The 27,629-nt window shown below is 42.0% G+C and overlaps 1 protein-coding gene across 1 annotated transcript in view; it reads left to right on the top strand.

Moving 5' to 3' along the window:
• BCAS1 (brain enriched myelin associated protein 1) overlaps window positions 1-27,629 on the top strand; it is a 98,335-nt gene that overhangs the window by 28,931 nt on the left and 41,775 nt on the right. The window contains exons 4-8 of the mRNA XM_055090809.1: window positions 3-356; window positions 969-1,010; window positions 21,763-21,909; window positions 22,982-23,026; window positions 25,447-25,581. Coding sequence (XP_054946784.1) covers window positions 3-356; window positions 969-1,010; window positions 21,763-21,909; window positions 22,982-23,026; window positions 25,447-25,581 — 723 coding nt within the window. The remainder of the gene's footprint in view (window positions 1-2; window positions 357-968; window positions 1,011-21,762; window positions 21,910-22,981; window positions 23,027-25,446; window positions 25,582-27,629) is intronic.

The raw sequence follows: 27,629 nt of genomic DNA on the forward strand, positions 1-27,629 counted from the left end.
AGCTTGATGTCAGCTCCGATAAAGCTCTAGGGAACAAAGACCCGAGTGAGCCCATGGCACTTCCGGTAGCAGCTGCACTGGGGTGCGACCCGGATAAAACCCCCGTGCAGACCCCGGCCCAAGCCGAGGGCCTCTCTGCCACTTGGGGACCAGAGTCTCATCTTTCTGAGTCTGGGGGGGCAGCCGCCTCCAAGCCCAAGGACTCCAGCTTCTTTGACAGACTCTTCAAACTGGACAAGGGACGGAACAAGGCCCTCGTGGACCACCAACAGGAAGCCAAGCGTGCAGAGCATCGCGACCCCACCGCCGAAACTCCTGGATTCTCCACGCAGTCGGACGATGTCCCTGCAGAGAGGGTAAGACAATCCATTTTGTTCTTAATGCAGGCTCGGGGGGCGCTCGTGGGGCAAGACGATTGCACGTGTGTTGCTGTGCCATCACGGAGGGGTCCTGACAAGGTATCAAGCCGTGGATCCCTCTAGAACCAGCAGCACATTGCGGCGCAGTGCTCGCCAGTGTTTCTGCGGGCAGAAACATCTGTTGGAAGAACAGCAACAGCCGTGGCATCTGTTTCACGTAAAAGAAAAGAGGAGGTGAGTCACATACAGATGAATCTGTCCTTCCATTTATCAAAGGCAGAGGTGGACAGGTTGCATTTATCATCAAATGGAGTCTGGAGGGAAAAGCATTAGCCGAATAAAAACGGTCCCTAAAAGACTTAAATACCTGCCCGTCTCAGTAGCTGGTTTCATATACAGAATGTTTATGGGCTTTTGTTGGAATGCATTTCACTTCTTAGGTTTAATAGCTTGGACTGATCTTTAACTATCTTTTGCACTAAAGTGTGCGTTTAAAGAAAAAGCTTTTACAGGTCTGGGCAGACTCTTTTATGTACAAATTATTTTTCAACAAGCTGGAGTAATACCTTTGTAAAAAACGAGATTTTTTTTTTTTTTTTTTTTTTTAAGGAGGCATCTGAACCGGTTGCTTTCTTTCCTGCGCAAAATAAGGCAAGTCCTTTTGATCTTAAAAAGAGCATTTGATTTTAACCTTGAGAGTTTGTTTGTATTGGGGACCGAGAAAAGAACTCCTTGAATGAAGAAGGAAATTAAAGCAGATACATTGTATTTTAAGGCACTTATTCCCTTAATGGATTTAAACAATAGTATTTTTCAAAATTTGGGAGTAAAGTGCCTCTACTTGAGGTTAGACCCAGGAAAAAATTAAATGGGCTGTTTTTTTTATTACATGGTCGTGTATCGTGGCTGTCAATATATTTGTCTTAATGACAACCAGCTTCCCTGCCAAGTTGCTAATGATAACACTGGCTGTCATTTATTTAGCCTTTACAATGTGCCAAGCTCTGTTCTAAGCACTGTCCAGATATTACTTTCCTTCAGGAAAATGAGTATCACATTAATCTGAGGTTTTAATATATCCAGGATGGTGTCAAAAATTATACTGTAAATATTAGACACCAACTGAAAATTCTGGCCTGTTAGAATTCAGGAACAGATGATAAGGCACGTATGTTTAGGCTCATGCTATCAGCATTCTTGTCATTTCTGTAAATGTTTACTCTAAGAACTGATTCTTATATTTTCTTTCAAAAGTTAGAAAAATTGCCCTTTAAACACCCCCTTCCCCAAATGCAGCAGTTCAGGAGCCAATTGAATGGCTTTCTGTTTAATTCAAAGTGAGTCTTCAAATGTATGCTGGCATCAAATCTTTACTGAGGGTGACACTGCCAGGCACAGGTGAGGCACGGCCACAGTGGTAGACAGGACAGGGTCCCGGTCCTCAGGGAGTTTTTGGTCTAGCGAGAGAAGAGGTACAAAAACCTCACAATTACAATGCAAGGTGCCCAGTGCTCTGGTGGGGAAGGCCAAGTGTTGGAGAGGATGACCAGACACAAGGAGAATTAGCCTACCTGGCCCAGGGAACCTTCCATCAAATGTGTAAACCTGGAGCCCGAAAGATCCTTGTCTTGGGGCTGTAAAGTGGTCATCAATATTCATGAATATTTGAGAAGCTATTTACTACTTTACTTTGAGTGGGGAAACTCTTGTTGCCTTCTTGTTATTGGTCATGGACTACTAAGGCCATTCTGAGGCTTTGAATAGTCACATGTTTCATTTTCACGGGCATCCAAAGCCAGCCCATTGCTTGAGTTAGGAAAAGACTGAGTTATTTATGGAAAGAGAATGAAGGACTGAGCTTTACCCGTCCTGAGATAGGTGTCTGTGATGGATCCAAATCCCCATCCTAATTAAGTAAACCAGTTCCGCCTCTGCTAACTGACCCTTGAAAGTATTTAACCTTAAAAACTTAATGTGATCAATCCATTCCTATCCTAAGAAGAAGGCAGAAAGTTTTAGAATTGTGCTTTATCAACTCAGTTTTTTTTTAATTGAATGCTCTTTGGGATAGCACCTCAACTGGAGTGGAATGAGTTCCAGAATGAGATCAGATTCAGAAGATGGGGTCTGTGTTGGGAACATGGCAGGTATTTAATATAGTCAAGCCTGTGGGCGATATTTTGAAGTTATAGTAACCTCTCAGAAAATCTAAAAATTGTCACTTATCTTCCTTTTGGAATAAGTGAATTTGTTTCCCTAGATACACCCATGAAATTTGCATCTGTGTTTGTTCCACTACAAATTTCCATTTTTGGTTGGTTGTATCATTGGAATTTGAAATATGGAGTGCTCACCGCTCTAGGTGCTTATAAAACATGGAAAAGTTATGAAATAGCCACTCATTTCTCCTCCAGTCGGTAAACTTGTGGATATTCCAATACATATATCTGCAAAGGTTTTTAACAGCAACAGCAAAACAGCCCTCTGATTGTTAAGACTTCTGTTTTGATCCCTGGCTGCACAGTCTGTATTTGGGGGAAAAACCAATTGTCCTGGAAGTGTAATGAAAGAGTCCAGCCCTCAGAAAGTAACAGGAATAAAACTTCTCAATCAATGGCTTTCTTGGTGGGAGTAGGACATTATGCATAAGTGGCCGTCAATGTATCGATTCAGAATTCTTAGGGTAAATTATGCCTTCGGCTCAGCGGTGTCAGCTGTCTCTCCTCTCCTACCCACTCAGTCCTCCCCCCCGCCACCACCCGGTTTCACTGTGTGTCTCTTACTGGATTGGAATTCCAACCACAAACCCACAGAGCCGTGAATTGGGAGAAAGATGCCACCATTTCATTCTGGGGGAAACACACAAATCTTCTGTGTTTTCAGAACGACAGTCTTATTTTTGTGCCTTATAAAACTACATTCAGAGCATAGCATAATTAAAACAAGGCCAGAATTCATGAACAAATGAAGCATTTACTACATAGGCCAAAGAAAAGATAAATTATATGCCTGAAAGGTTTCACTGAGCTGTGATTCACACCAACCAATGTGTTGGCAGGGATGAGGTGGGTTTTTTGTAATTTTTCTCTCACCCCAACAATTGAACCAGAACTATAAGATACACATTTAACAGATTCAGCCCTCTCAAAACTGATCGCATCATGAAAACTTGATCTTTAGTGGGTAAAAAAAAAAAACCACTAAATTTCTCTTGTCACTGGTAATTCCAGAAGTGCCTTTGTGTTGGGGGTACGGGTGCTTTAAGTGTTGCCAAGCACAGATTCAGGAGATTTAAACAAGAATATCCCTTTTCTTTTAAAAGTTTAATTAAATTCTGTGTTATTTAAACACCAACCTTGTGCAAGGCACTTAAAAGGTAAATTATGGTCCTAGACCTTCAAAGATCATATAATCTAGTAAGAGACACACTATTTTTTTTTTAAATCGTATGGTATTTGTCTGTTTTCAATTCACTCTTTTTTAAAATTAATTAATTTATTTGTTTATTTTATTTTGGGCTGTGTCGGGTCTTCATTACTGCGTGTGGGCTTTCTCTAGTTGCAGCGAGCGGGGCTACTCTTCGTTGCAGTGCGTGCGCTTCTCATTGTGGTGGCTTCTCTTGTGGAGCACGGGCTCTAGGCGCGCGGGCTTCAGTAGTTGTGGCTCTCGGGCTCTGTAGTTGTGGCTCATGGGCTCTAGAGCACAGGCTCCGTAGTTGTGGCACACAGGCTTAGTTGCTCCGCGGCATGTGGGATCTTCCCGGACCAGGGCTCGAACCCGTGTCCCCTGCATTGGCAGGCGGGTTCTTAACCACTGTGCCACCAGGGAAGTCCCGAGACACACATTTTTAAGGGAGGTTGTGATAAGTGCATTGATCCTCAAATTCATTCAGGCTACGGATTTTTAGAGAAGCACTCAGTGTTTTGCTTCCTCCTCTTCTTTTCTCTCTTGAACACCCGCCATTCGGGCTTTGTCCTCCATAAAACCTGCTCTTGTCAAAGCTGCCACAATGTCACACCTCCCCCCACCCCTCACCTCAGCTGCCAAACTGAGTACGTCTCTGTCCTTATCCTACCCTACTTGCGGGTCACATCTGACACAGCCCACCATCCCTTCCTTCTTGAAGGAGCATCCTCACTTGGTTTGCAGCTTCCCCACCTCCCTGGCTGCTCTTCCTTAATCTCTCGTGCTGAGTCTTACCCTCTAAACGTCCGAGTCCCCATCGTTCAGTCCTTGGATGTCTTCATCTTTAACTACACTTCCTTCCTTGGAGATCTCCCCCAGTCCCAAGGATTAAATATAGCCATCTGCTGACAAGTCCCAGATTGATGTCTCTAGCCTAGATCTACCCCTGAAGTCCAGACTTGAGTATCTAGCTGCCTCTGCTACCTGTCTACTTGGTTTTCTACTCCGCTGTTTGAATGTTCGCTGGACATCTGGACCTCGATAGGTCCCAAACTGAACGCTTCGTTCACACTCAACACCACCACCACCGACAACATACCCACTTGTTTAATCCACAGGCTTCTCATCTGAGTTACTGGCAACTCCATCCTACCACTGCTCTTTAGTGGTAGAACTGGAATGAAAGAACCAAGATCTCTACAGTCCTTTTCTACATGGTATAAAGTAGTGAATTAGAACATAAGCATTGCAGTCAAGTAGCCTAGGTTTCAACTCTGTGTCTGTCACCTACTGGCTGTGTGACCTTGGGCAAGTTACTTAACCACTCTGAGCCTCAGTTTCTTCATCTGTAAAATGGGGATAATAATAATATCAAGAACATTATTCACACTTGTGAAAATTAAATAAGTCATGTAAAGTACTTAACACAGAGCTATTGCATTTTGAGAAATATTATCAGTATCACGGTTTTTCTCCCTCTTACTTCACATTTTAGTCTTTTTACCCTTCCCTTCCATGGTCTTCAACCAAAACGTGCAGATAGCACAATTGAATCTAATTTGAAAGCTACATAACCAAAGGCATAAGTCCTAATTTGGGTTAAATAAAAGATGCAGGAGTTGTAAAATTATTTTTAGAAATAATAGAATTTAAATGCCCATACCCGCAAGCCCCAGTTTCTTTGTCTGACCTTCAAGGGTCTCTACAAGCTTTCCTTTGTCTGTTTTTCTCACTGTATTTTCCCCTATTCCCCTAAATTTATCTGGTCAAAATGGCCAACATATGACCTGTGCAGATGCCATCTGCTCCCCTGGATTTTCTCTGCCTGTATCTCCTTCTCTCTCTGTTTATCAGAAATCTACTTCACCTTCAGGTGCCAAGTTCTCCATGAAGCTGACCAGATGTCCCCACTCCTGGCTGGTTTCTGATGACATGAATCCCTCTAGTGTTTCTTTTCTTTTTTTTTTTGGTATTCTATATGTTAAGTGAAATTCTGTGATAAAATCACTTCGAAGGAATCATCTCACTGAAACATCAAAACTTACAAGGGAATTTTTGTACCTTTACCATTTTACAGATGAAGAAATCAAAGCTTTAGAGAAACCAAGTCACTCACTCCAAGTTACACAGCTGAAAAAGAACTGTCCGTCTCCAAAGCCCATAATTCTTATGCTCAATAGTATGTTTTTACCAATTATTTGAAACTGCAATAACGTTGCAACTATGAAAAATTGAATAATGATGTGAGGAAGTGCTTTTCAAAAATTTTAGTACATGCGATATTGGAAATATCAAGTTAATCTCAAATCAAAAAGAAAAAAAATCCCCTCATTCCAGCATTTGAAGGCCAAGTGAATGACAAGGTGTGTTTTTTATTTCATCCTGTTTACCTCTGGCCAAAAGGCCATGACATTTCAACAGGTAAAGAGAACTATCCACCCAAAAGTGTTTGTCAGTAAAGAGGGAAAACCTGTCTTAAATTATACACGTTATGGAGTAGGCAAGGTTTTCATCTATAACACTATAATTTTTATGAACTTTATAAATTAGCACTAAGAAGCATTTGATGTGAAACATTTACTGTAGCAGAGGTGCAAGCGTTAGGAGCCTGATTGACACAGGAATGAGTTCAGATTCTACCACTTACTAGCCGTGTGGTAGAGTCAAATAATAACAATTGCCCCGGTTTTTAATAATTGGTTATTCCTCGGCCGTGTAGTAAGCATTTGTCACACCTTAATGGCTTTGATTCTTATAACAACACAACAAGGTAGATTTTTTTTTTTTTTTTTTTTTTTTTTTTTGCGGTACGCAGGCCTCTCACTGCTGTGGCCTCTCCCGTTGCGGGGCACAGGCTCCGGACGCGCAGGCTCAGCGGCCACGGCTCACGGGCCCAGCCGCTCCGTGGCATGTGGGATCTTCCCGGACCGGGGCACGAACCCGCGTCCCCTGCATCGGCAGGACTCCCAACCACTGCGCCACCAGGGAAGCCCAAGGTAGATATTTTTATTGCCATTTAACAAATGAGGAAGCCGGGGCTCAGAGAAGTTAAGTTACTGGCTCAAGGCCACACAGCCAAATTAGTGGCAGAACTGGAATCAAGATCCGGCAGTGACCAAAGCCTGTTACACTCATTTCAAAACCTTGTGTTTTCGTTCACAAGAGGAAGATACTGCCTGCCCTAGACACTATTGCAAGGACAGAAGATGACATGGGCAGTCAGTAGTAATGATGCTGAATGAAATAGTATATTTTCTAAATTGTCAGAAACTTAGAAATAAAGAATAATGAAATAGAGCAAATGGCCTTCCAGTATGATGGAGTTTGGATAGTATATCATCTAGGGTACCTTTGGTTGCAAGTAAAGAAAAAAAAAACTCAATCAACAGTGGCTTCGTTCATGAGGGAAATGTACTATTTCTTGTACATAATAAGAATTCGAGAAGTGGATTGTTTAGTCTGGTTCAGCATCTTCACAGCCCCAGAATGCATCAGTCTTCAGTGCCCTCTGTGTATTGGCTTGGTTCACAGGCTTGATCCCTTGTGGTTTTTCTTTTTCTTTCTTTTGTGATATAGTTGATGTACAATATTATATAAGTTTCGGGTGTACAAGATAGTGATTCACAATTTTTAAAGGTTATACTCCATATATAGTTATTGTAAAATATTGGCTTTGTGGTTTTAAGAAGGTTGCCACAGTTCCAAACAGTGTATAGAGTCATAATGTCCTATCAAACGAAATACGAGTTTCCCAAAATTTACTCATTAGTGAAACCAAGTCACATGTCTGGGTGGAGGTACAATGGGGGGGTTGGAAAGTTTCTTCAATAGAAAGCAGGCTCTGTCATAGGTAGAAACCAGATATATTATTTTCTATCCAACTTTATGTGAGAAAAACATTAAGTGGATGGAGCTGCTAAAGGCTAGTACAGTGTCCCCCTGTGGTAATTTATTTAAATAAATAGCTCTTTAACTTGACTATGATCCACAGTAAGAAATAGATTTTACATCTTGACCTGATACATATGCATGTACATGAAACAAAGAATTCACCAAATAGTAGTATTCTTACAGTACGTAACACAGGCTGGTATTTTCTGTTCTTTCCAGTCTATTTCATTTGATGGTTTTTATGCTGGTTTTGATCCATTAAATTATGTTCCAATCCACCTGTAGTCACAATCTGAAGTTTGAAAAACTCTTTTCTACCACCATCACCCTTTTCACATAGGGAGACAGTGACCTTGAGGGATGTGACTGTTTCTTATGCAACTGGGTGTCCCCAGTGCACCCTGCCTGGCACACCCTGGCAGGCAGTAATGTTCGTTAGATGAACTTGACAAGGATGAAGGTGGTACGTACACACATGTTACAATTTTTCAAAGAATGTTAGAATATATTATTGCAATCTCATTATCACCTCTGCCTAACACAACTTTAAATAAAAATGATTTCAAAATATATGTACGCTATAGATGTTTTCACATAGATAAACTATGTAGAATCATCGATCTCTACTATTTATTTGGTATTTTTCATTCGGCCTTTTAACGTGTTATGGTGTTAATCATCACGGTTGAATACCAAGTGAATTGTGTTTTGCAGTGAATTTGCAAAATAAATTTTGAGTTTACTTTCCCTTCGGCATTATCCAGTCTGATTCTCTCCTTCCAAGGTTATAATAACAGTCCTGATTTATTGAGCATTTACTAACTCACAGAGGAGTGCAGTAACTTGCATAAGATAAAGTAGCCAGAAAGCGGCAGAGCTGGAATTTGTCAACTACGGGCTTAGTCACTGTGCCTATGAGTTTAAAAAGAGGGAACGTTTAGAACCTTTGGAAACATATCTTTTTAAAACTCCTGAAGCTAGTATTTCCCAAACTGACATTCTGGGGACTCATCAGTCCAGTGAGATCAGCCTAGAAATAGGGTGCCACCGTCAAATAGTTTCGGAAAATAATACTTGCTTTATACTCTCCTGAAGATTCACAGTGGATGTCAGCCTACTAAAGCCTCTGAAAGTCCTGCAGCGAGCACACCTGCTTCACTTTAACTGCTTCTCAGACTTAATTATCCATAGAATAGTTGTATCTTCCAAGGAATAGTTCTTCTAGGAAATGCTGAGCTAGGCATGTAGACCAAAGTTGGAAAATGGGCTCTTGTAGGATGCATCATGCCACAGATGGGTTTTATTTGACCTACACAGTGTCTTAAATAATATTTTAATTAATTGATAGCATTTTGAAATTGACAAAGTTGACAATAGTTTTAAATTATGAGATTTCAATAGAATTCCGTATTTCAGAAATTTCTGAAAAATGGACAGTTTCATCCTATATTCCCAGGTGGGATGTCAGTTGTGACGGCCCCTCGAGATGGGGCATTCACTTCACTCCCCAGCTCACCCAAGTCCCCACCCCTCCCTGTTGGTTCCTAATAGTACAGAGTGTGAGTTGTCCTTCACTATAACACTTGCACTGTTATTTTCTTGTGGTAGAGTTGAGAGTAATTCCATCAGAGACCACTTTGCATCCTTCATAGCACATAAGGCAATTTGAAGCAAATTAGGTGAACATCTGGCTAATAAACTATAAATCCAGCCCAAGAGTCAGTTTGTCGGCAGGTGTTGAACAGGAAATGGGAGGCATTGATACTTTCATTTATTCATTCAACAAACATCTGAGTGCTTTCTTTGGGCCAGGAATGATTTTAGGATGGATAGAATGATGTACCTCATGGGAGCTTTCATTCTAGTGGAAAGACCAGCAATAAACACGAAAATAAATACACAGAGAGTTCCAGTGTATTAAAAGGGTTACAAGTGAAATAAACAGAGTTTTGAGAAAGCAGAGAAGAGAGGGGGCTGATAATTAGGATTGGGTAGGGAGTAGGGTCAGGAAGGATTTGGTCTCATGTAAAACTTCAGGAAAAAGGATGTGACTTTTCTTTTTCCTGCATAAGGCCAAACCATTCTTAGAAAATCTGCAACTTAATTTTGGCAGCGTTCAAAACAGTTTTCTCACTACTGGGAAGTGTTTGTTAAACAGATGACAAACTCGTTCTAGGCTATGGGTTATTTGCTTTTGTATTTTGAAGTGGGTTTTTTTGATGTTGGATATTTTTTTCTCTAATAAATGTAAATTGTCATCATCAGTCTGGAGGTTGCACGTGTTGGAACTGATCACAGAACAGAAGAATCTACCACAGATTCTTTTTCTGCCTGATGTGAACTGGGAATCACCCTCCACCCACCCTTTGCCCACAGTAAATGTATTTTTCAATTTTATATCATACATAATAGACTCTATTTAAGAGTGTGCCAGGGCCTCCCTGGTGGCGCAGTGGTTAAGAATCCGCCTGCCAATGCAGGGGACACGGGTTTGAGCCCTGGTCCGGGAGGCTCCCATATGCCGTGGAGCAGCTAGGCCTGTGCGCCACAACTACTGAGTCCGCGTGCCACAACTAGAAGCCACCGCAGTGAGAAGCCCGCACACTGCGCAGCAATGAAGACCCAATGCAACCAAAAATAAATAAATTTTAAAAAAAAAGAGTGTGCCAAATCATGTGTTCTTAGGAATATCCCCAAAGTAATTACCGTTGCCAAAAACAGAAGCAAGGAAAGAACATTGTATTGCTTAATCCTCGACCCACATTTCACTTGCCATTGGAAATCAAGTTGACAAATTCACTTACCCCTCAAGCAGAGGAGTTACTGAGACAGAAAATGGAAAACCCTTATTTATAGGAAGAAAGTGTGAATTGCTTTCTCTGATAGATTTCTTTCCACTCTCCACCTATGACTACAATGAACAACTGGTTTATTTAATCTTTTTGTTTTTTGTTTTTTTTTTTGTGGTACGCGGGCCTCTCACCGTTGTGGCCTCTCCTGTTGCGGAGCACAGGCTCCGGACGCGCAGGCTCAGCGGCCATGGCCCACGGGCCCAGCCGCTCCGCGGCACGTGGGATCTTCCCGGACCGGGGCACGAACCCGTGTCCCCTGCATCGGCAGGCGGACTCTCAACCACTGCGCCACCAGGGAAGCCCTATTTAATCTTTTAACTAGAACATCTCTGCATCCGTCAATATCATGGGCTAATGAGGCTCTACCATGTCAAGGTGCTATGTTACACTTCTGCCACCAAGATAGAATATGAGTTTTTAACATCCTGAGGTTATGTCTACAGAGTGTTAAAACAGGTGGTGATCTTATGATTTATAATAAAGAGCATCATACTGGATAATTGGTCCAACCTCGCTTGATTCAGTTAGTATAAGCAGCTAAAATGAACAGTTGCCTCTCTCTCCTCCGAAAAAGAGGAGGGAAAAATACGTAAGTGGAGCGTTTTTAGATCTGTGTCATGCAGATTCCCCAATTAGAAAACATGCCAGAAGACAATGAAAATCTAGATTTCACGTTTCAATATTTTTATGTTCTTTTTATTGCCCTCTGAAGTGTCTGATAATTTCTTAACTACCTGGATCACTAGGAAGTTTATTTCAACCGTGTCACTTTGGCAGTACACAATTTTAAAGTCTTAAGAAGTTTGAAAAGGCAATTTGACATCTAGGAATTTATTGAGAAAATGGGCAACATATTATCCACAGGCTTTTTTTTTTTTAAGTCTGGCATTGTCTGTAAGAGAAAAGTTGGGAAGATCTAAAAGATCTAATTGCAGGGTTTTTGTACTGATTCTGGTACACCCTTACACTGGACATCATAACAAAGATGACATAGAAATAGAAGTATTGACATGTGAAGACAGTTATAACATGATGTTAAATAAGAAAAGCAGGTTCTGGACTTCCCTGGTGGTCCAGTGGTTAAGACTCTGTGCTTCTACTGCAGAGGGTGCAGGTTCCATCCCTGGTTGGGGAAGTTCCACATGCCACGTGGTGTGGCCAAAAAAAAAAAAAAAGAAAGAAAGAAAGAAAGAAAGAAAAAAGCAGCTTTCAAAATAGTATATACAGAAAGGTCCCTTTTGGGTAGAAATCATATTTGCCTTGCCTGCCCACACATCTCCATCCTTCCACCCAAAGAGGAGTGTGGAAAGAAAAATTGCAGATTGTTAGTAGTAGTTATTTTCTGTAATGGGATAATGGGTGCATGTTATATTTTTACTCTTTGCTCATCTAGATTTTCTCCTTTTTAGAAATAGAGCAAGTACTGTGTACTGCCTAAGTATAAGGAAAATACTACAATCTAGGTAATTTCCTGATTCCTCCACTAGATGGCGCTATGAAGCTTGCAGCGTCCTGAATTGTATTAGAAACTGCAGTGGTAACAAGCAGTTTAACAGGAGGTTATTTTCACTCACAGTAATTCCGGAACTGTGCAATCCAGAGCTTGTGTGGCAATTTCTTGCTCAGAAATAACACTGACTTTTTTTTTTTTTTTTTTTTTTTTTTTTGCTGTACGCGGGCCTCTCACTGTTGTGGCCTCTCCCGCTGCGGAGCACAGGCTCCGGACGCGCAGGCTCAGCGGCCATGGCTCACGGGCCCAGCCGCTCTGCGGCATGTGGGATCTTCCTGGACCGGGGCACGAACCCGTGTCCCCTGAATCGGCAGGCGGATTCTCAACCACTGCGCCACCAGGGAAGCCCATAACACTGATTTTTAACACGTATAGCTAATGTGTATTTTGGAAAGAGAAATTTTGCTGTGGATGGCAGTTTTCAAAGTCCTTTCGTAATTGGCGTTTCTTAAGCTTGTGCTACTTGAGTTCTTTCCTTATTTTTGCCATGGGCTTAAAAGATGTGAGTGCATTTTTATCCGTTGATGTGAACTGGGAAGGTATAGTGGGAAAAAATAAAAATACAAAATTAGCTACAGGGGTAGACCTTCCTTCGGTGGTTTTGGGCTTTGTAGTAAAACAAAGTTTAAAACAAAAAAATCCCAACTGCTTCGGAAATGTTGACGTTCCGTTAAATATTATTGGTAGACTTTGTTCTTAGAGTTCCTTCCTGCTTGTTTAAGTAATTTGCTTCCCCTTCTATGAAAATTGGAGGATAAATTTTTATCTTTAAGAATTAACCAAATCCCATTTTTCATCCCCAGTCTGACAATGGGTGTATGCAGGTGATGTGCTTCCAGAAGAAAAAAAGTAAAGACGTGATGTTTGTCTGGAGAACATTGTTGCTGAGCAAATGATGCCCTTTGTACCACTGGGGCAACCAAGTGGGAGAGGAAACATAGCTCCTCCCTTTAATCCCAGACAGCATGTGGCTCGAATTTCCAACAGATGGAAAAGAATAATGGGTTTCTGTAGCAGTCAACATTTTTTAGACAAATTTTCCTGTGTTAAACTGCCTGTTAGACACCGATTTCTTGGTACAAAGATTCAAAATGAAACCGGTATGCACAGTCGGTGGGGACATCTAGATGAGGTAGACATTCATCACACATAGTTCCAGACAAGGCTTTTTTTTAGCCTTGATCATCCTGCCTTCACTTGTATTTTCACTTGGACAATGCAGACCTTGCTTAGAGAAAGACGAAAGCCAGTTGACAATTTACAGTGGAAGGAAGGTGCCAGAAGTTCCATATGCGTTTTATTGTAGGCAATCAAATTAGGATAAGGCAGCACAATTTTTCAACATGACAAATTGTGATCACTTAACTAGTGTTCCTATCTGTTTGCCCTTTGAAGCCAACAGAAAGGAAAAAAATACAGGCCTCTTCCATATGGATGAAAAACAAGCTGACACCATGGACACCTGTTTGCTTAAAAAGAAGTTTCCAGATATTTCCTGGAGAACGCCTATGTTTCTATCTAAAATTTCTGTTTTCTGAGAATGATCTGCAGGCCTCATGAGAATAGCAAAGACGTATTTGTAGTTAAGGACAAAGATCCTACAAATAACCCGGTATTTAAGGCATAGGTCACAAACTGGTGGCCTTGGGCTGGATCGTCTTCCAAACTGTGTTGAGTGTGGCCCTCTGGATGTTTTTTAAAATTTGGAATTAGTCGCCCCCATTTTGTTTTAATTTTAATTTTTAATAGATAATACATTCACATGGCTCAAAATAAGAAATTATAAAACAGTATACTTTTCTACCAGTGCCACCCGCAATACATAATCATTGTTTGTATTTTTAAATGAGTCTTCCTTGAGCATATATAAGCAAAAGACAAGGATAAATTCACATTCCTTCTTTTTTAAGCAAATGGTAATATAATATACACTCTGTTCTATTCCATGCTTTTTTTTTTTCCAGTTAACACTACTTTCTATATCTGTACAGCCTCCTCATTTGTAACACTTGCATAGTTTTCCAGTGAATGGATGTACCATGATTTATTTACCCAGGACCTTATTAATGACATTTGGCAGTTTTCCAAACATTTGCCATGACCTCATTGTAGTGAATAAGCTCGTGTATTTGTTATTTCACACTTACGTGAATTGAGGTTTAAAATCAACTCTTAGGAGTGGAATCGCTTGGTAAAAGAATATATTCTTTTTTAAATTTTAGTTGATAATGCCAAAATTTCAGCCCTCCATCAGGACTGAAGTAGTATATACTTCAATCAGTAAAATATGAGGGCCATTGAAAAACATTTGGTCATTTCCAGTTTTTAGCCATTACAGTAAAGTTTTTATAAACGTTTATGTATGGGGTTTTGTGTGAATATCAGTCTTCATTTCTCTGGGGGAAAAAAAAGCCAGGAGTGTAATTGCTAGGTTATATTGGAGTTGCATATTCAGTTTTTTAAGAAACTGCTAAACTTTTCCCGATTGGCTGTACCATTCTGCATTCCCATCAGCAGAGTATGAGTGATCTAGTTGTTCTGCATCCTTGCCAGAATTTGAAACTGTCACTATTTTTCACTTTACCCATTCTGATATGTGTGTGGTGACATCTTATTGTGGTTTTACTTTGCATTTCCCTAATGGCTAATGAAATTGAACATCTTTCTTGTGCTTATTTGCCATCCATATCTTTTGTCCAGTGAAATGTCTCTTCATGTCTTTGCCATTCTCTAATTGGATTGCTTGTTTTTTGTTTGTTTGTTTGTTTTACTATTGAACTTTGAGAATTCTTTATTTATTCTAGATTCTAGTCCTTTGTCAGATAAGTGGTTTGCAAATACTTTCTCCCCCTTTCTAGCTTTTTTTTCCATTTAAAAAAAAATTATTTATTTATTTGGTTGCACTGGATCTTAGTTGCAGCACGCGGGCTCCTTAATTGTGGTATGCAAACTCTTAGTTGCGACGTGTGGGATCTAGTTCCCTGAGCAGGGATTGAACCCGGGCCCCCTGCACTGGAAGCACGGAGTCTTAACCACTACGCCACCAGGGAAGTCCCATTTTATCCATTTTTTAAATAGGATCTTTCACAAAGCAAAATCTTTTAATGTGGATGAAGACCAGTTCATCATTTTTTCCTTTTATGGATTATGCTTTTGATGTCAAGTCTAAGAACTCTTTGCCATAGATCCCAGAAATTTTGTCTTATTTTTTTAATTTTTTTTTTTTTTTTGCGGTACGCGGGCCTCTCACTGTTGTGGCCTCTCCTGTGGCGGAGCACAGGCTCTGGACGCGCAGGCTCAGCAGCCACGGCTCACGGGCCCAGCTGCTCCGCGGCATGTGGGATCTTCCCGGACCGGGGCACGAACCCGTGTCCCCTGCATCGGCAGGCAGACTCTCAACCACTGTGCCACCAGGGAAGCCCAATTTTGTCTTACTTTTTTCTAAAAGGTTTTTTTTGTTTTGTTTTTTGTTTGTTTGTTTTTTGACCTTGCTGCACAGCATGTGGGATCTTAGTTCCCTGACCAGGGATTGAACCCGTGCGCCCTGCAGTGGAAGCACAGTGTCCTAACCACTGGACTGCCAGGGAATTCCCCTGAAAGTTTTATACTTTACATTTTGTATTTAAGTCTTTGGTCCATTTTGAGTTAATTTTTGTATAGAGTATAAGGCTTAGACTGAAGTTCTTTTTTTTTTTTTTTCCTCCCATGCATGTCAAATTGTTCCAGCACCATTTATTGAAAAGATGATCTTTCCTCTATTGAATTGCTTTTGCACCTTTGTCAAAAATCAGCTGGGCACATTTGTGTGGGTCTATTTATGGGTTCTCTCTTCTGGCCCAGTCAACTATGTGTCTGTGCTTCTACCCACCAGTACCACACAGCCTTGCTTACTATAGCTAAATAACAAGGCTTGAAATCAGGTAGGCTGCTTCTTCCCACTTAATTCTTTTTTTTCAAAATTGCTTTAGATATTCTAATTCCTTTGACTTACAAATTTTAGAATAATCTCATCTATCTCTACAAAACATCTTGCTGGGATTTTGATAGGAATTGCATTAAACCTGTATATCAACTTGGGAGGATTGACATCTTTATTGTGTTGAGTCTTCCAGTTCATGAACACTGTATGTCTCTCTGTTTGTTTATATGTTCTTTAATTCCTTTCATCAGTATTGTATAGTTCTCTGCATGTAAGTCCTGTACATATTTTGTATTTCATTTTTGGTACAAGTATAAATGGTATTATTTTCTAACTTTTTGACATGTAACTGAAGTATAATTTTTGTGTGAGTTTAAAGTGTACAACTTGATGATTTGATACACGTATATACTGCAAAATGATTACCACAGTAGGGTTAGTTAACAACTGCATCACCTCATATGATTTCCATCTCTTTCTTGTGATGAGGACATTTAAGATCTACTCTCTTAGAAACTTTCAAGTATGTAATACAGTATTGTAAATTATAGTCACCATGCTGTATATTAGATTCCCCAGAACTTATTCATCTAATAACTGGAAGTTGGTACCCTTTGACCGACGTCTCCCCATTTCTCCCACCCCCCAACCACTGGCAATCACTTTTCTATTCTCTATTTCTATGAGTTCGGCTTTTTAAAATTTCACATATAAGTGATACCATACAGTATTTGTCTTTCTCTGACATTTATCTCTTAGCATAATGCCCTCAAGGTCCATTCATGTTGTCACAAATGGCCGGATTATCTTCTTTTTCATGGCTGAATAATATATATTATATACAGTCTTCTTTATCCGTTTATCTGTAGACAGACACACTTGTTGTTTCCATATCTTGGCTATTGTGAATAATGCTGCAGTGAACATGGGAGTAGAGACATCTCTTCAAGATTCTGCTTTCATTTTCTTTCCCACGAGTGGGATTGTGGGATCATATAGTAGGCCTATTTTTAATTTTTTGAGGAACCTCCATACTGTTTTCCATAGTGGCTGCAGCAGTTTAGGTTCCCACAAACAATGCACAAGGGTCCCTTTTCTCCACATCCTCGCCAACATTGTTATCTCTTGTTGTGTGATGATAGCCATTTTGACAGGTGTGAGGGGTGATATTACATTGTGGTTTTTATTTGCATTTCTACGGTGTTTGGCTGGTGGAGAGCAGTTATCGTCTAAAAGCTTTCTGTCATGCTAGACTGGCCCTGTCCTGGCCCTTGGGTTCGAGCAGGCGTTTCGAGAGGGGTTTTTTTGGCCAGTGCCCATTGGTGTTTCCAGGTCATTGGCTTCTCCAACTCCAAGTCCAGGATATCTGCGGCAAAAGGAAAACCCAGGGAATTCACCACCGTCTTGTTGTTGAGGTGCCTAGCTGGCCTGCCTTCTCCTCTCCACCACTCGGAGTCCTTTTGTGTTTGCTTTCTACATAATGTCCAGGATTTTCCACTCTGTTTAGTGGGAGGAATAAGGGAAAGTCTATATCCTCCTTCTTCCTGGAAGCAGAGCCTTAACGTTCTTTTTAAAAACCAGCCTAAGAAGAGAAACGTATTTCACAACAAGGGCTCAAGTTCAGTTTGAGAGACCATGAACTCTCACTTGGGAAGAGCCCTGGGCCAACAAGCCAGCTCCCTGCACTGGGCCAGCAGGGTCTGTCATCCCTGAGCTGCTCTCCACGTCTGGAGACATCACTGCCCTGGGGGAATCAGGGAAGCATCTTCAGAGATGCCTGGACAAGATGCCACAGGGCTGAGCAGAAAGTTGAGGGGCCCCTCCATTCCCAGAATTCTGTCGAACTGTGTCTCCTCCGGTCCGAGTTCTCTATCCTCGTTGAAGAAATACTAGTAGTTATCTCCCTTGCTCAGAGGCTCTCCCTCCTGGCAGGTTTTCCCTGATGGCAACTAGACCCATGGGACTGCCCGGCGTTTTACTGATTTGTTTCCTCTTCAGTTGACCTCCCTGTGTTTCAGTTTATCTCCCGGAAGTTCAGTAATGCTCCCTGTGTGTCCAGCCCTGGGATCACAGAGAAGAATCATGCCCCCTGCTCTCCCATAGGAAGCTCCAAGTCTGGGAGCTGGGGGTGACCAGACGCAGACCCTTCCATTCACTGTGGTGAGCGCTACGGAGCCCAGGGGCTGTGAGACCAGAGTGCCTCCGGGCAGCTGACCCAGCCTGGGGGGGGGTCACACCCCCCCCAGAATAGATGCCTTCCCCACCTGCATGCAGACTTCTTAGAGAACGTCACTGACTGTCAGAAGTAGCATCACCCTGGTCGCCCTCCATTCCCTCGTCTTCCTCATTTTCTCCCTTGCGGTCTTCACTGCCTGAGTCTTCTGTGTTACATTTATTGGTTTATCTGTATTTTTGTTTGGTTCTGTTTTTCTCCCCTGCTCGAATTTCAGCTCCCTGAGGATAGGCCTGTGTCTCATTCACCACTGTATTCCCAGTGCCTTGATCGGTATGAGGCACCTGTTAGATATTTGATCAATAGCTTTTATCCTAATGCTTCATGGTGTCATAGGCAGATCCCAAACCTGGCAGTGCTTCAGAAGTCCGGCTCAGTCCAACTTAAAAACTTCAGTCTTGTATCCATTTTGACATTCAGCCCAGTTCTTTCTGAAATCAAACTCTGATGTGACCATGGGCTGAGGTCCTTGAGGTCTGGAAGGAGTAGGGTTTGCTCTTTATTTCCTCTCCTCCTCCCGCAGGTGTGCGAGCTCGGGATGGAGGGATTGAGGGGAAAGAGCTCTATTCTTTTGGACCCCTGCTGTCAGTATCCTTTCTTGACCATCTGTATCTTTTCTGTCATGGGCACCCAAATGAGGTCTGGCTCTGGGTCATAGGCGGGGCCTTCTCCACCTCGAAGTTCCCCGGTAGAGCTCTCGACTGCTCTTCTGCTACTGGGGCTCTTTGCCCCATACTCCACCCCCAGCCCAGAAACCTTCCACCTAGAAAGCGCCTGCTTTATAAGCTGCCGCCCGGCAGGTTGAAAGGAAGCTCAGCGTGACTCAGGATGGTCTTCTCTAACCACCTTGCCTTTACCTGTATCTCAGTTGAGCTGAACAATCTACCCCTGAAACCCTCCCCACCCCCATCCCCACCTCATCCTTTTCTACGTGTTTTTCATGCCCTTTCCTCTGTCTGAAATTCCACGCCATCCTTCCCCCACCTCCGTATGTCGACCTGTAGCTCAGGCTCCGGGGCCGAGGGCAGACACTGCCTCATCTTCAAATCTTCCTTGTCCCTCTAGTTCAGCTGTCCTCAACCTTGGTGCACATTGGAGTCACCCAGGAGCTCTAAAAATATTGATGCCTGAGCCTCACCTCCAGACATTCTGATCGAATTGGTCCGGCTGGCGTCTGGGCATTAATACTCGTTGAAAACTCTGTGCAGGGCTAAGTGGGCTAGTGGAATTCTTTTAGCTTTTTATCCGAGTACTTATCCCTCTCTGCTGGCCTTTATCCACTGTGAGACTGGAAGCGTCTCGAGAGAGGAACGTGTCTGATTCATTTTTGTTAGTCTCACCGGGCTCAGAACAAGGCTCAGTAACTTAAACTATGATGGTAACAATAATGATAATAATAGTAATAGCTAGCATTCACTGCATGTTTACTATGTGCTACACACCATGCTAAATCCTGTCGATGGGTTATCCCATTTACGCCCCGACAACTCTGAGCGGCAGGTGCTACTGCTACTGATTACCCTTTTACAAATGAACAAACCCAGGCACAGATGTCAGGGAACATGCCCAGGATCGCACTGGTGTGAAGGATGGAGCAGACAGTGGAGTCTGGGCGGGCTGGCCTCAGAGCCCGTGCTGATATCATGTTGCCTCCATACACTTTGTACATGGTCAGAATTCCCCCATCAAGCTATTGAGTGAAGGTGAGTAAATGAGTGGTTGGAAATAAATAACTATTTCCTAGGCAATAGCTCCATCAGGCCTAGTGGGGCACCTCTCCATTAGATTTAGTCCCGGTACCACTTTCATGATCGCTCATGTTCCAAACACCTGCTTGATGATTTATGTAATATTCTTTAAATTAATGAATTTATTTATTTATTTTTGGCTACATTGGGTCTTCGTTGCTGCGCGCGGGCTTTTCTCTAGTTGCGGCGAGCAGGGGCTGCTCTTCGTTGCGGTGTGCGGGCTTCTCATTGCGGTGGCTTCTCCTGCTGTGGAGCACGGGCTCTAGGCGTGCGGGCTTCAGTAGTTGTGGCACGCGGGCTCAGTAGTTGTGGCCCGTGGGCTCTAGGGCGCACGCTCAGTACTTGTGGCGCATGGGCTTAGTTGCTCCGCGGCATGTGGGATCTTCCCGGACTAGGGCTCAAACCCATGTCCCCTTCATTGGCAGGTGGATTCTTAACCACTGCGCCACCAGGGAAGTCCTAATTTATGTAATATTTTTAATTTGACATTTTATCTAAAAATTTTCTACTCAACTTCATCCAAGCAAAAATATCCATTGTACCAAAGAAATATCTTTCCAAAAAGCACTTTTAAAGAATAACCTTGTGCGTGTATGTGCACGTGTATGTGTGCATGTGTATGCACCACCTAAAGTAAAATCACCACCCCTGTAGGTATACCACACTCATCTGCTATAAACAAAATTTTCAGCCATCCTCCTTATCAACCTACTTAACAACCTGGATCTGAATTATACCTAGGAATTATAAAAAGTTCCACTCATTAGAGTTCTAGTCTAATATGAACAGTAAGTTATATTAGAACCTGTTTCAAAGTTCATCTCTTCCCAGGTAAAACACGTTTTGCCTGGAATTAACTAGAAAAGCCGAGAAGCTTGTTAAGGCCATGGCTTCTGTCTGCGTTGGGCTTTATGAAGTTCCAGCTCTTTAAGAGGCATTTCACAAGAAGCACTGCTCCATTTAGAGGGAGTGCTGGGGCTGAGGGAAACCCTGTGGGATACAATCATTATTATTACTTTTTAAAATATTCACTGAAGTGTGTTTATGCATTTTTATCACTGTTCCACAATAACCCCGTTTTTAATGCAGGCTATTCTGGCCCAGTCCTTGGCATTAGGCTAACCCACGTGCCAAGTGAGTGTGCAGGAGGAGGTGGTCTAGAAACTCAGAGAAGGGAGTAGGTTCCATGGGTGCTGTGACCCAGAAAGACTTCAGTGGAGAAAGTAAACTTGAACCCGAGCCTGAAGGATGAATGGGTTTGAGGTAACCTGGCTTGGCCCAAGGTCATGGGAGTGAACGTGAAAAAAGGAGGATATTCAGCATGCATCCCCGCCTCCTGGGTGAGTTAGAGAGGAAAATCCGTCCCAATAGCACATCCTTCGCACAATTAACTCCCAGATCCTGAAAGCGGAATTATTATTTTAAAACATCAGTACTTTTTTTTTCAGTTGATACAATTCACCGCTGCGGGGATTGTGGGAAATCAAATAGAGGCATCTTCCATGATTAAACTGGAAGACCACAAAATATTGGCATCGTACATAACCTCTGTGCAGAACTGGGAGAAAAGGGTTTTTGTTTGGGATGCAACGTGCACTGCTGTGTTTGTTAGCCTCTGGCTCCAAACAATGTCCCTCCAACTAACTGCAAATGCTGATTATGTTAGAAAGAGGGGGCGGGGAAGGAAGAGTGACTCTCATAAGCTCCTGATTGTTCTACACCCCCGTGGGCAGAAGAAGTATGGCTGGAATTAGGGGGTAAGGGAGACGGGCGCGAAGCAAAAATATTACTTTGAGAGTCCACATTCAACAAGTTGCAACCATGAAAACTCTGTCTTGTTCCTAGGACATAGCTGACGGCACAGGAAAAGAAGGACAGGAAATCCCAGCTGTGAGTTGCTCTGTCCCCGGGGTCCCTGAAGAAGTGGAGATTGCAAAGGAGGACCCCCAGACAGAGAATAATAATTCCATCATGAGCTTCTTTAAAACTCTGGTAAGCAGTTTCATCTCCTTTTCTATTCTATTCCTCGATTTTATTGCTCGAAAGTTTTGTTAGATCTAAGAATGATGCATACTTGAACGTTATTGCTCTAAACGGCTTGATGCAGCTGGGACATTGGAGAACAGGGACAAGATGTGCTTCATAAGGGAACTGGCTTTCAGCGAAGGCGTTTTTAGTTGCTGCGAACTGTGAGATTAACTATACAACATGAGCTGTGTGGTGGTAGAACGCTACCGCAATTGGATATCTCATGGTCATTGATCATAAAAATAATTGGAAAATACTTCCTTGAGTTGCTGATCTCTCAAAGCATTTTTGCCCCTCAAATGGCAAATAAAACTGTAGAAATCACTTTCTGTCTTGTTACGTCTAAAGCTCCCATTTGACTGGGTGGAGGCAGGGACCCACGTCTTGGCATTGCTTGCTCCTGTCTGACTCTTCAGACCCCGCAGCTTGGCACCTGCCAGACACTCAAAAAAGGGCTGAATGAGCGAATGTATAATTAAACAGACAGCTCCAAGTGTTTGGGCTATTCCCAAAGACCAAGACCAACTTCAAAAGCTAAAACAGAAAAAGTCAACCGAACGTGCCACAAACACCAAAGGGTTGTACATTTGTTTGGATTAGTGGTGGACTTGTTGGAAAGTGTGTAGCCATCCAGGAGACAGTTTTGAATGTGGTCAAGCTCTTAGTGAATGTATAAGGTCTGATGCATTTCGTTATAAAATATTAACTTTGTTAACTTATGTATACTTAGGTATTACCCAGAAGTCCATGGGTTCCTACTAAATTAAAAGGACTTCTCATTACATTCCTTACTCGTAGAGTGAAGTGGACCACCCTAAATAAAAATATGAAATAGGGAATTCCCTGGTGGTGCAGTGGTTAGGACTCGGCACTTTCACTGCCGGGGCCCAGGTTCAGTCCCTGGTCGGGAAACTAAAACCCCGCAAGACGCACTGCACAGCCAAAAAAAAAAAAAAAAAAAAAGAAAGAAAGAAAGAAAGAGAAACACCCTACAGAGCTATGGTTTTTAACATTCGGTTTTTCTCAAACTTTTAAGGTTTCGCCTAACAAAGCTGAAACAAAAAAAGATCTGGAAGACACGGTAGGTCATTTGAAGTGTGTTTGGGTTTGGGTTTGCGTGTAGAATTGGATTTGGATTTATGTATGCGTCTTTGTTTTTTGAATTTTGTGTGCGTGTGATATACATACACACGTAGATACATATTTAGCAATTTAATAGTGCTGTTAGATTGTCTTTAAAATGTTCCACTTACGTTAATGGTATTTTAATGAAAATTTTGGTGGGAAGCTTGAAATATGTGCCAATTCTGGCTAAATGATGTCATAAAAACCAATTTCTTATACAGAATAAGAACAGAATACTAATAATTATATATCATCTTAGTCTTTATAGTTGTGTGTAGAGAGACCCAGGGAATATGGTAAAAGTTAGCCACTGGAAATGCGAAAGTCGTGAGACTCAATTTAAAGCAGATGTGAGCTGCTAGATTTTGGTTTTTTAAAAAATATGTCTTGCTTTGTTTTTCATGTAATTTGAAAAAAATTAGTCTCCACTGCAACGGCAATTGCTTGGTGGCATGAAATAGTCACCAGACGACACTTGCCAAATGAAGGAACATGTAGAGGGGTTAGGATGCCCTAGAGAGTGTGTGCTTTTTCGCTGTCATCCTAGAAATTCAGCCAGTTCCCCTCAAAGTATATTTTGTTTGGAATGACTGCTTTCTAGAGATGTTTTCCCTTTGCACTTGAGAGAACCGATTGCCTTTCGTAGAACACGTGGTTTAAATTTCACGGGAATCATGAGGGAGATTTAACTTGGTGACAGATAAATGTCTTGTGTCCTCCTTTTGATAACTGACAGTGCCTTGAAATGCACTGGGACCAAACAAATGGCTTGGCCAACCCAGCATGTCTGCTCCCCATATTTGAAGGGGCTAAGTTGTGAAAAGGATCCTAGAATTTGTCTCAGAAGACCTGTGTTCGAGCCGCAGTCCTGCTACTTGATAGCTGTGTGATCCTAACCTGTCTGAACCCAAATTTCCACATCTGTAAAACTGGGGCAATAAAAATTCTACCTCGCCAACCCCAGGACTGAATGAAGGTGTGATAGTGCCTGGTAAACCATGGAGCTCTCTCCAAATGTAGGTGATCCCTATTTCCATAATCACAGCAGGACAGACTGAACACCAGGATTACATCTGTATTGTACTGATTGGTCCCTCTAGAATTTTCTTCTTCCATTGAAAAAAAGATATATCTGAGGTATCCACGTGCATTTTCCCATAAGGTTATTTATTTGCTACAAGACAGCTGGGGTCAAGTTCAATGAATGGTTGGGTCCAAATGTTTCTCTTTGGGTTCTGTGTCTCGCATTGTTGGAAATCACATAGTCAGCACAATAGGCTATAAACAGTGGGGTATGTGGGTGTGTTGTGTGGCTTCCCGAGTGACCTGATGCCCTCACTCCCTTTAGCTGCTCACGGCATCAAGACTCTTCCCCCGCCCAGAATGTGGTCCCAGCTGAAAGTACCTAGTGGTAAAATCTCATGGCCCTGCCCAGAGAGCTACGCGCTCATTGCTGATGGAACTGGAAGTCAAAAGCGGGTTTTGTGAATGGAGGTTGTCCGTATGCCCACAAACAGACCTCTTTCTACCAACCTGGTTCTCATACTTGCCTTCTTGACATCTTTTCTACTGAAGTTCTTGGATTCGTGCTTTTGAAATGTCAACACTTTTCTCCATCTTCTCGGTTGGCTGTGGTCAATTTTTAGCACACTCCACTGCTGCCCACACAAAATCCCCTGCCATTTGTGACCTGAGTCAACAATTCTGAATGGTTGTAACTGGGCTATTTTAGTTCCAATTTCCCCTCACTTTGGCTCAGTGGACTGACTCACTCTAGAAACATCTTTTGCCCAGGAGATCTGCCCATCTAGAAGTCAGTTGAAATTTTTGTGGGTGATACTGCTTCCCTGAAGTTTCTAATACTGAAAAAGGGGAGATCAGTTTGAGAAGGAAAGCCATTTAGTGGCAGTACTTGACTCCAGGATGCAAACACAAATTGCCTGTCTTCAGGTATTTTTTCTTCTGTTTCACGTGGCAATAGCATTTAGATTTTAAAAAAATCATCGGGTTGGGACTGCATTATCTTTTTTATTTTTTAAATTTTTTCACCTGGATATTACATGTCCTGTAGACAAAGCTTAAATATCTTGTCATTGTCTTTAGCAAATGGAGCTGCATTAATCTGGGTCACTTAAATAGGTTGCCGTGTTGAAAATCAACATGTACCTGAAATAGACTGTGAATTTGCGCTTTAACCAATCGTCTTTGAGAGTTTGAAAAAGATAAGCATTCACATGATGTCTTGTGATTGGGAGATGGGGGTGATATACCGGCAGCTAATTGACAAAAGTGGATTACTGCACTTAAAAACAACAGAAAAAAAATGCACTCTGTTTAAAAACAAAGTTCTAAGCTGTGACTGCTGTTGCCCAAAAGGCATCTAAAGCAGAAAGTGTCTGTGATGGACAAGCTGAGCAGAAGACATCCGAGACCCAGGCTAAAGGCACCAAGAAAAAGCATCTGCATAGCCCCAGGCTAGGACTCGCCTTTAGAAAATTCTTTAGGCATAAGGTCTGTATCTTGTTAAAACAGGAGGAAAAATAAGAACCCTGGTCTTCACCACAGGACACATGTGCCCATCCTGTATCCAGCCAGCTCCACTTCAGTGAAGACAGAGCCTTGGGTGGTAGACATCATTAGAGGGGAATTAAGTACTCTGTGAATCAAATTTCAGAGATTTTAAGTCCCCATAATTGTAAACATGTCAGACTACTTTCCTAGTGTGGACCAGGGTTCTGAGAGTATTCTTCTAACCTAGTGTTTCCCAAATGTTGAATAAGTTTGCATACCACCTTCATCGTTTTTGGCAGATATACCACTATTTACTTGATATTTTTATATTGAAATTGACTCACTTCCTATTTAAAGATATCTGTAAAAGAAACTTTGTATTACATCACACTTGGAAAAGCAGATCATTTTTCATAAGAGGAATGTACCATTATATGGGCAATAAAAAAAGAGATTACATTCTAGCTGTCTCGCTTGTGTTAAGCTCTGAATCTGTTGCCCTTTCTAGCTTTATGAAAAGGCAATTAGGCAGCAGTAGGGAAATGTTAAAGATTTCTCTACCAGCACCAGACTGAGATTTTCCCCCGAATGGTCTTAGAAAGATGGGAATTGAAAAAGCAAAAGTATTTTCACGATTTTAATACTATTTAATATCATAGCACAATCTAAGGCCGTCTCTGATCCCACCAATGGTATGCTTGCTATACTTTGGGAAATGCTCTTCTAACCTCAAGATAACAATTCTATCTTCCTGTGGTCTGTTCCACCTCTTCCCTGTATTAACGAAACTTATACTGAGCCCAAATGGAAGCCCAGGCAGAACAAAACAATGAATGAAGGCAGAGCAAGTTCCGTCTCCACATTCTTGGGAAGTAAAGGCAACAGAGAAGTGAGTTTTGGAGATTTCACTCTTCTAATGTCTACGAAAAAGCCAGTATTTGTCTGAAACCATCAATTAAAAGGATCCCTGACTTGGGCCAGCATGCTTCTAAATTTGTTTAAAATATCCACCATTCTCCACTAAGTTGAATGAATTTATTTGAAAAACTTCCCCAGCTGGATGTTATAGTCCCAGGATTGTGTATGCAAATAAAAGCTCCATAGAAAGCTCTCCCAGCGGAATATATATTTGCATAAACAAACTATGTTATGAAGCCACCCTTCGATTTCCATACAGGGTTATTTTGTTGTGTAATGAGACAAGGGGGTGGATGAGAGACACTGCCATGGGGGAGGGAACATTAAAAAGTGGTACCACTGTATGTGGGCGACAGTTTGGTAACTGCTAGTGAAATGTGTCATGGATCTGGTACAAAGGAATCTAGCTGAATTCCCACGGGTGCTTCTGTGAGTAGGGGGCCTTAAAAGTTTAAGACGCTATGACTCCCCCTCCCCTGACGCCCACAGATCTGCATTTCATCACGACATTCATTTCGTGCCTCCAGAATCTCTGCCCTCCCACAAGTGGACCACCCAAGTTCAGTATTCCTGGGGCTTCCCCAAATTGTTGGCTTCACGTCCTGCCAACTGAGTTGACTTTTGGGGTAGGAGAGGATTCTAAAACCACTGGGACGATGGAGAAGAAACGACCCTTTCTGGGATTCTGTAACACAGACCTAAGGTTTTGCCTTGAGTTACATTCGGTCTATTTTTTTACGTCAAAGTAAAGTAAGGGGACAATTCCCAGATGTTCTTAAATTCTCAATTATACAGCAGTGTGGTAGATCTCATTGGCTTTTACCTTCATGCCTAGGACAGTGTTTTTCTTTTCCTCAATTGGTTGTTCTGTCATCCAAAAAGATAGGAAAACAGGGCCATTAAAATTGACCAGCCAGAGTCCATCAATGAACCTTGTTGCATGATTATGGGAGATGTGACACTCATCCTCCTTGATTTCAGAGTGACCTAGGACAGAAAAGAAGACATCCAAGCAAATTCAAGGATAAAAAGTTATCTTCTAGTTTTGCTCTTAAAAAAAAAAATACAGGGCTTCCCTGGTGGCGCAGTGGTTGAGAATCCACCTGCCGATGCAGGGGACACGGGTTCGT

The sequence above is a fragment of the Physeter macrocephalus genome, chromosome 14 (genome assembly GCF_002837175.3).
Source record: "Physeter macrocephalus isolate SW-GA chromosome 14, ASM283717v5, whole genome shotgun sequence".
Taxonomy (NCBI): domain Eukaryota; kingdom Metazoa; phylum Chordata; class Mammalia; order Artiodactyla; family Physeteridae; genus Physeter; species Physeter macrocephalus.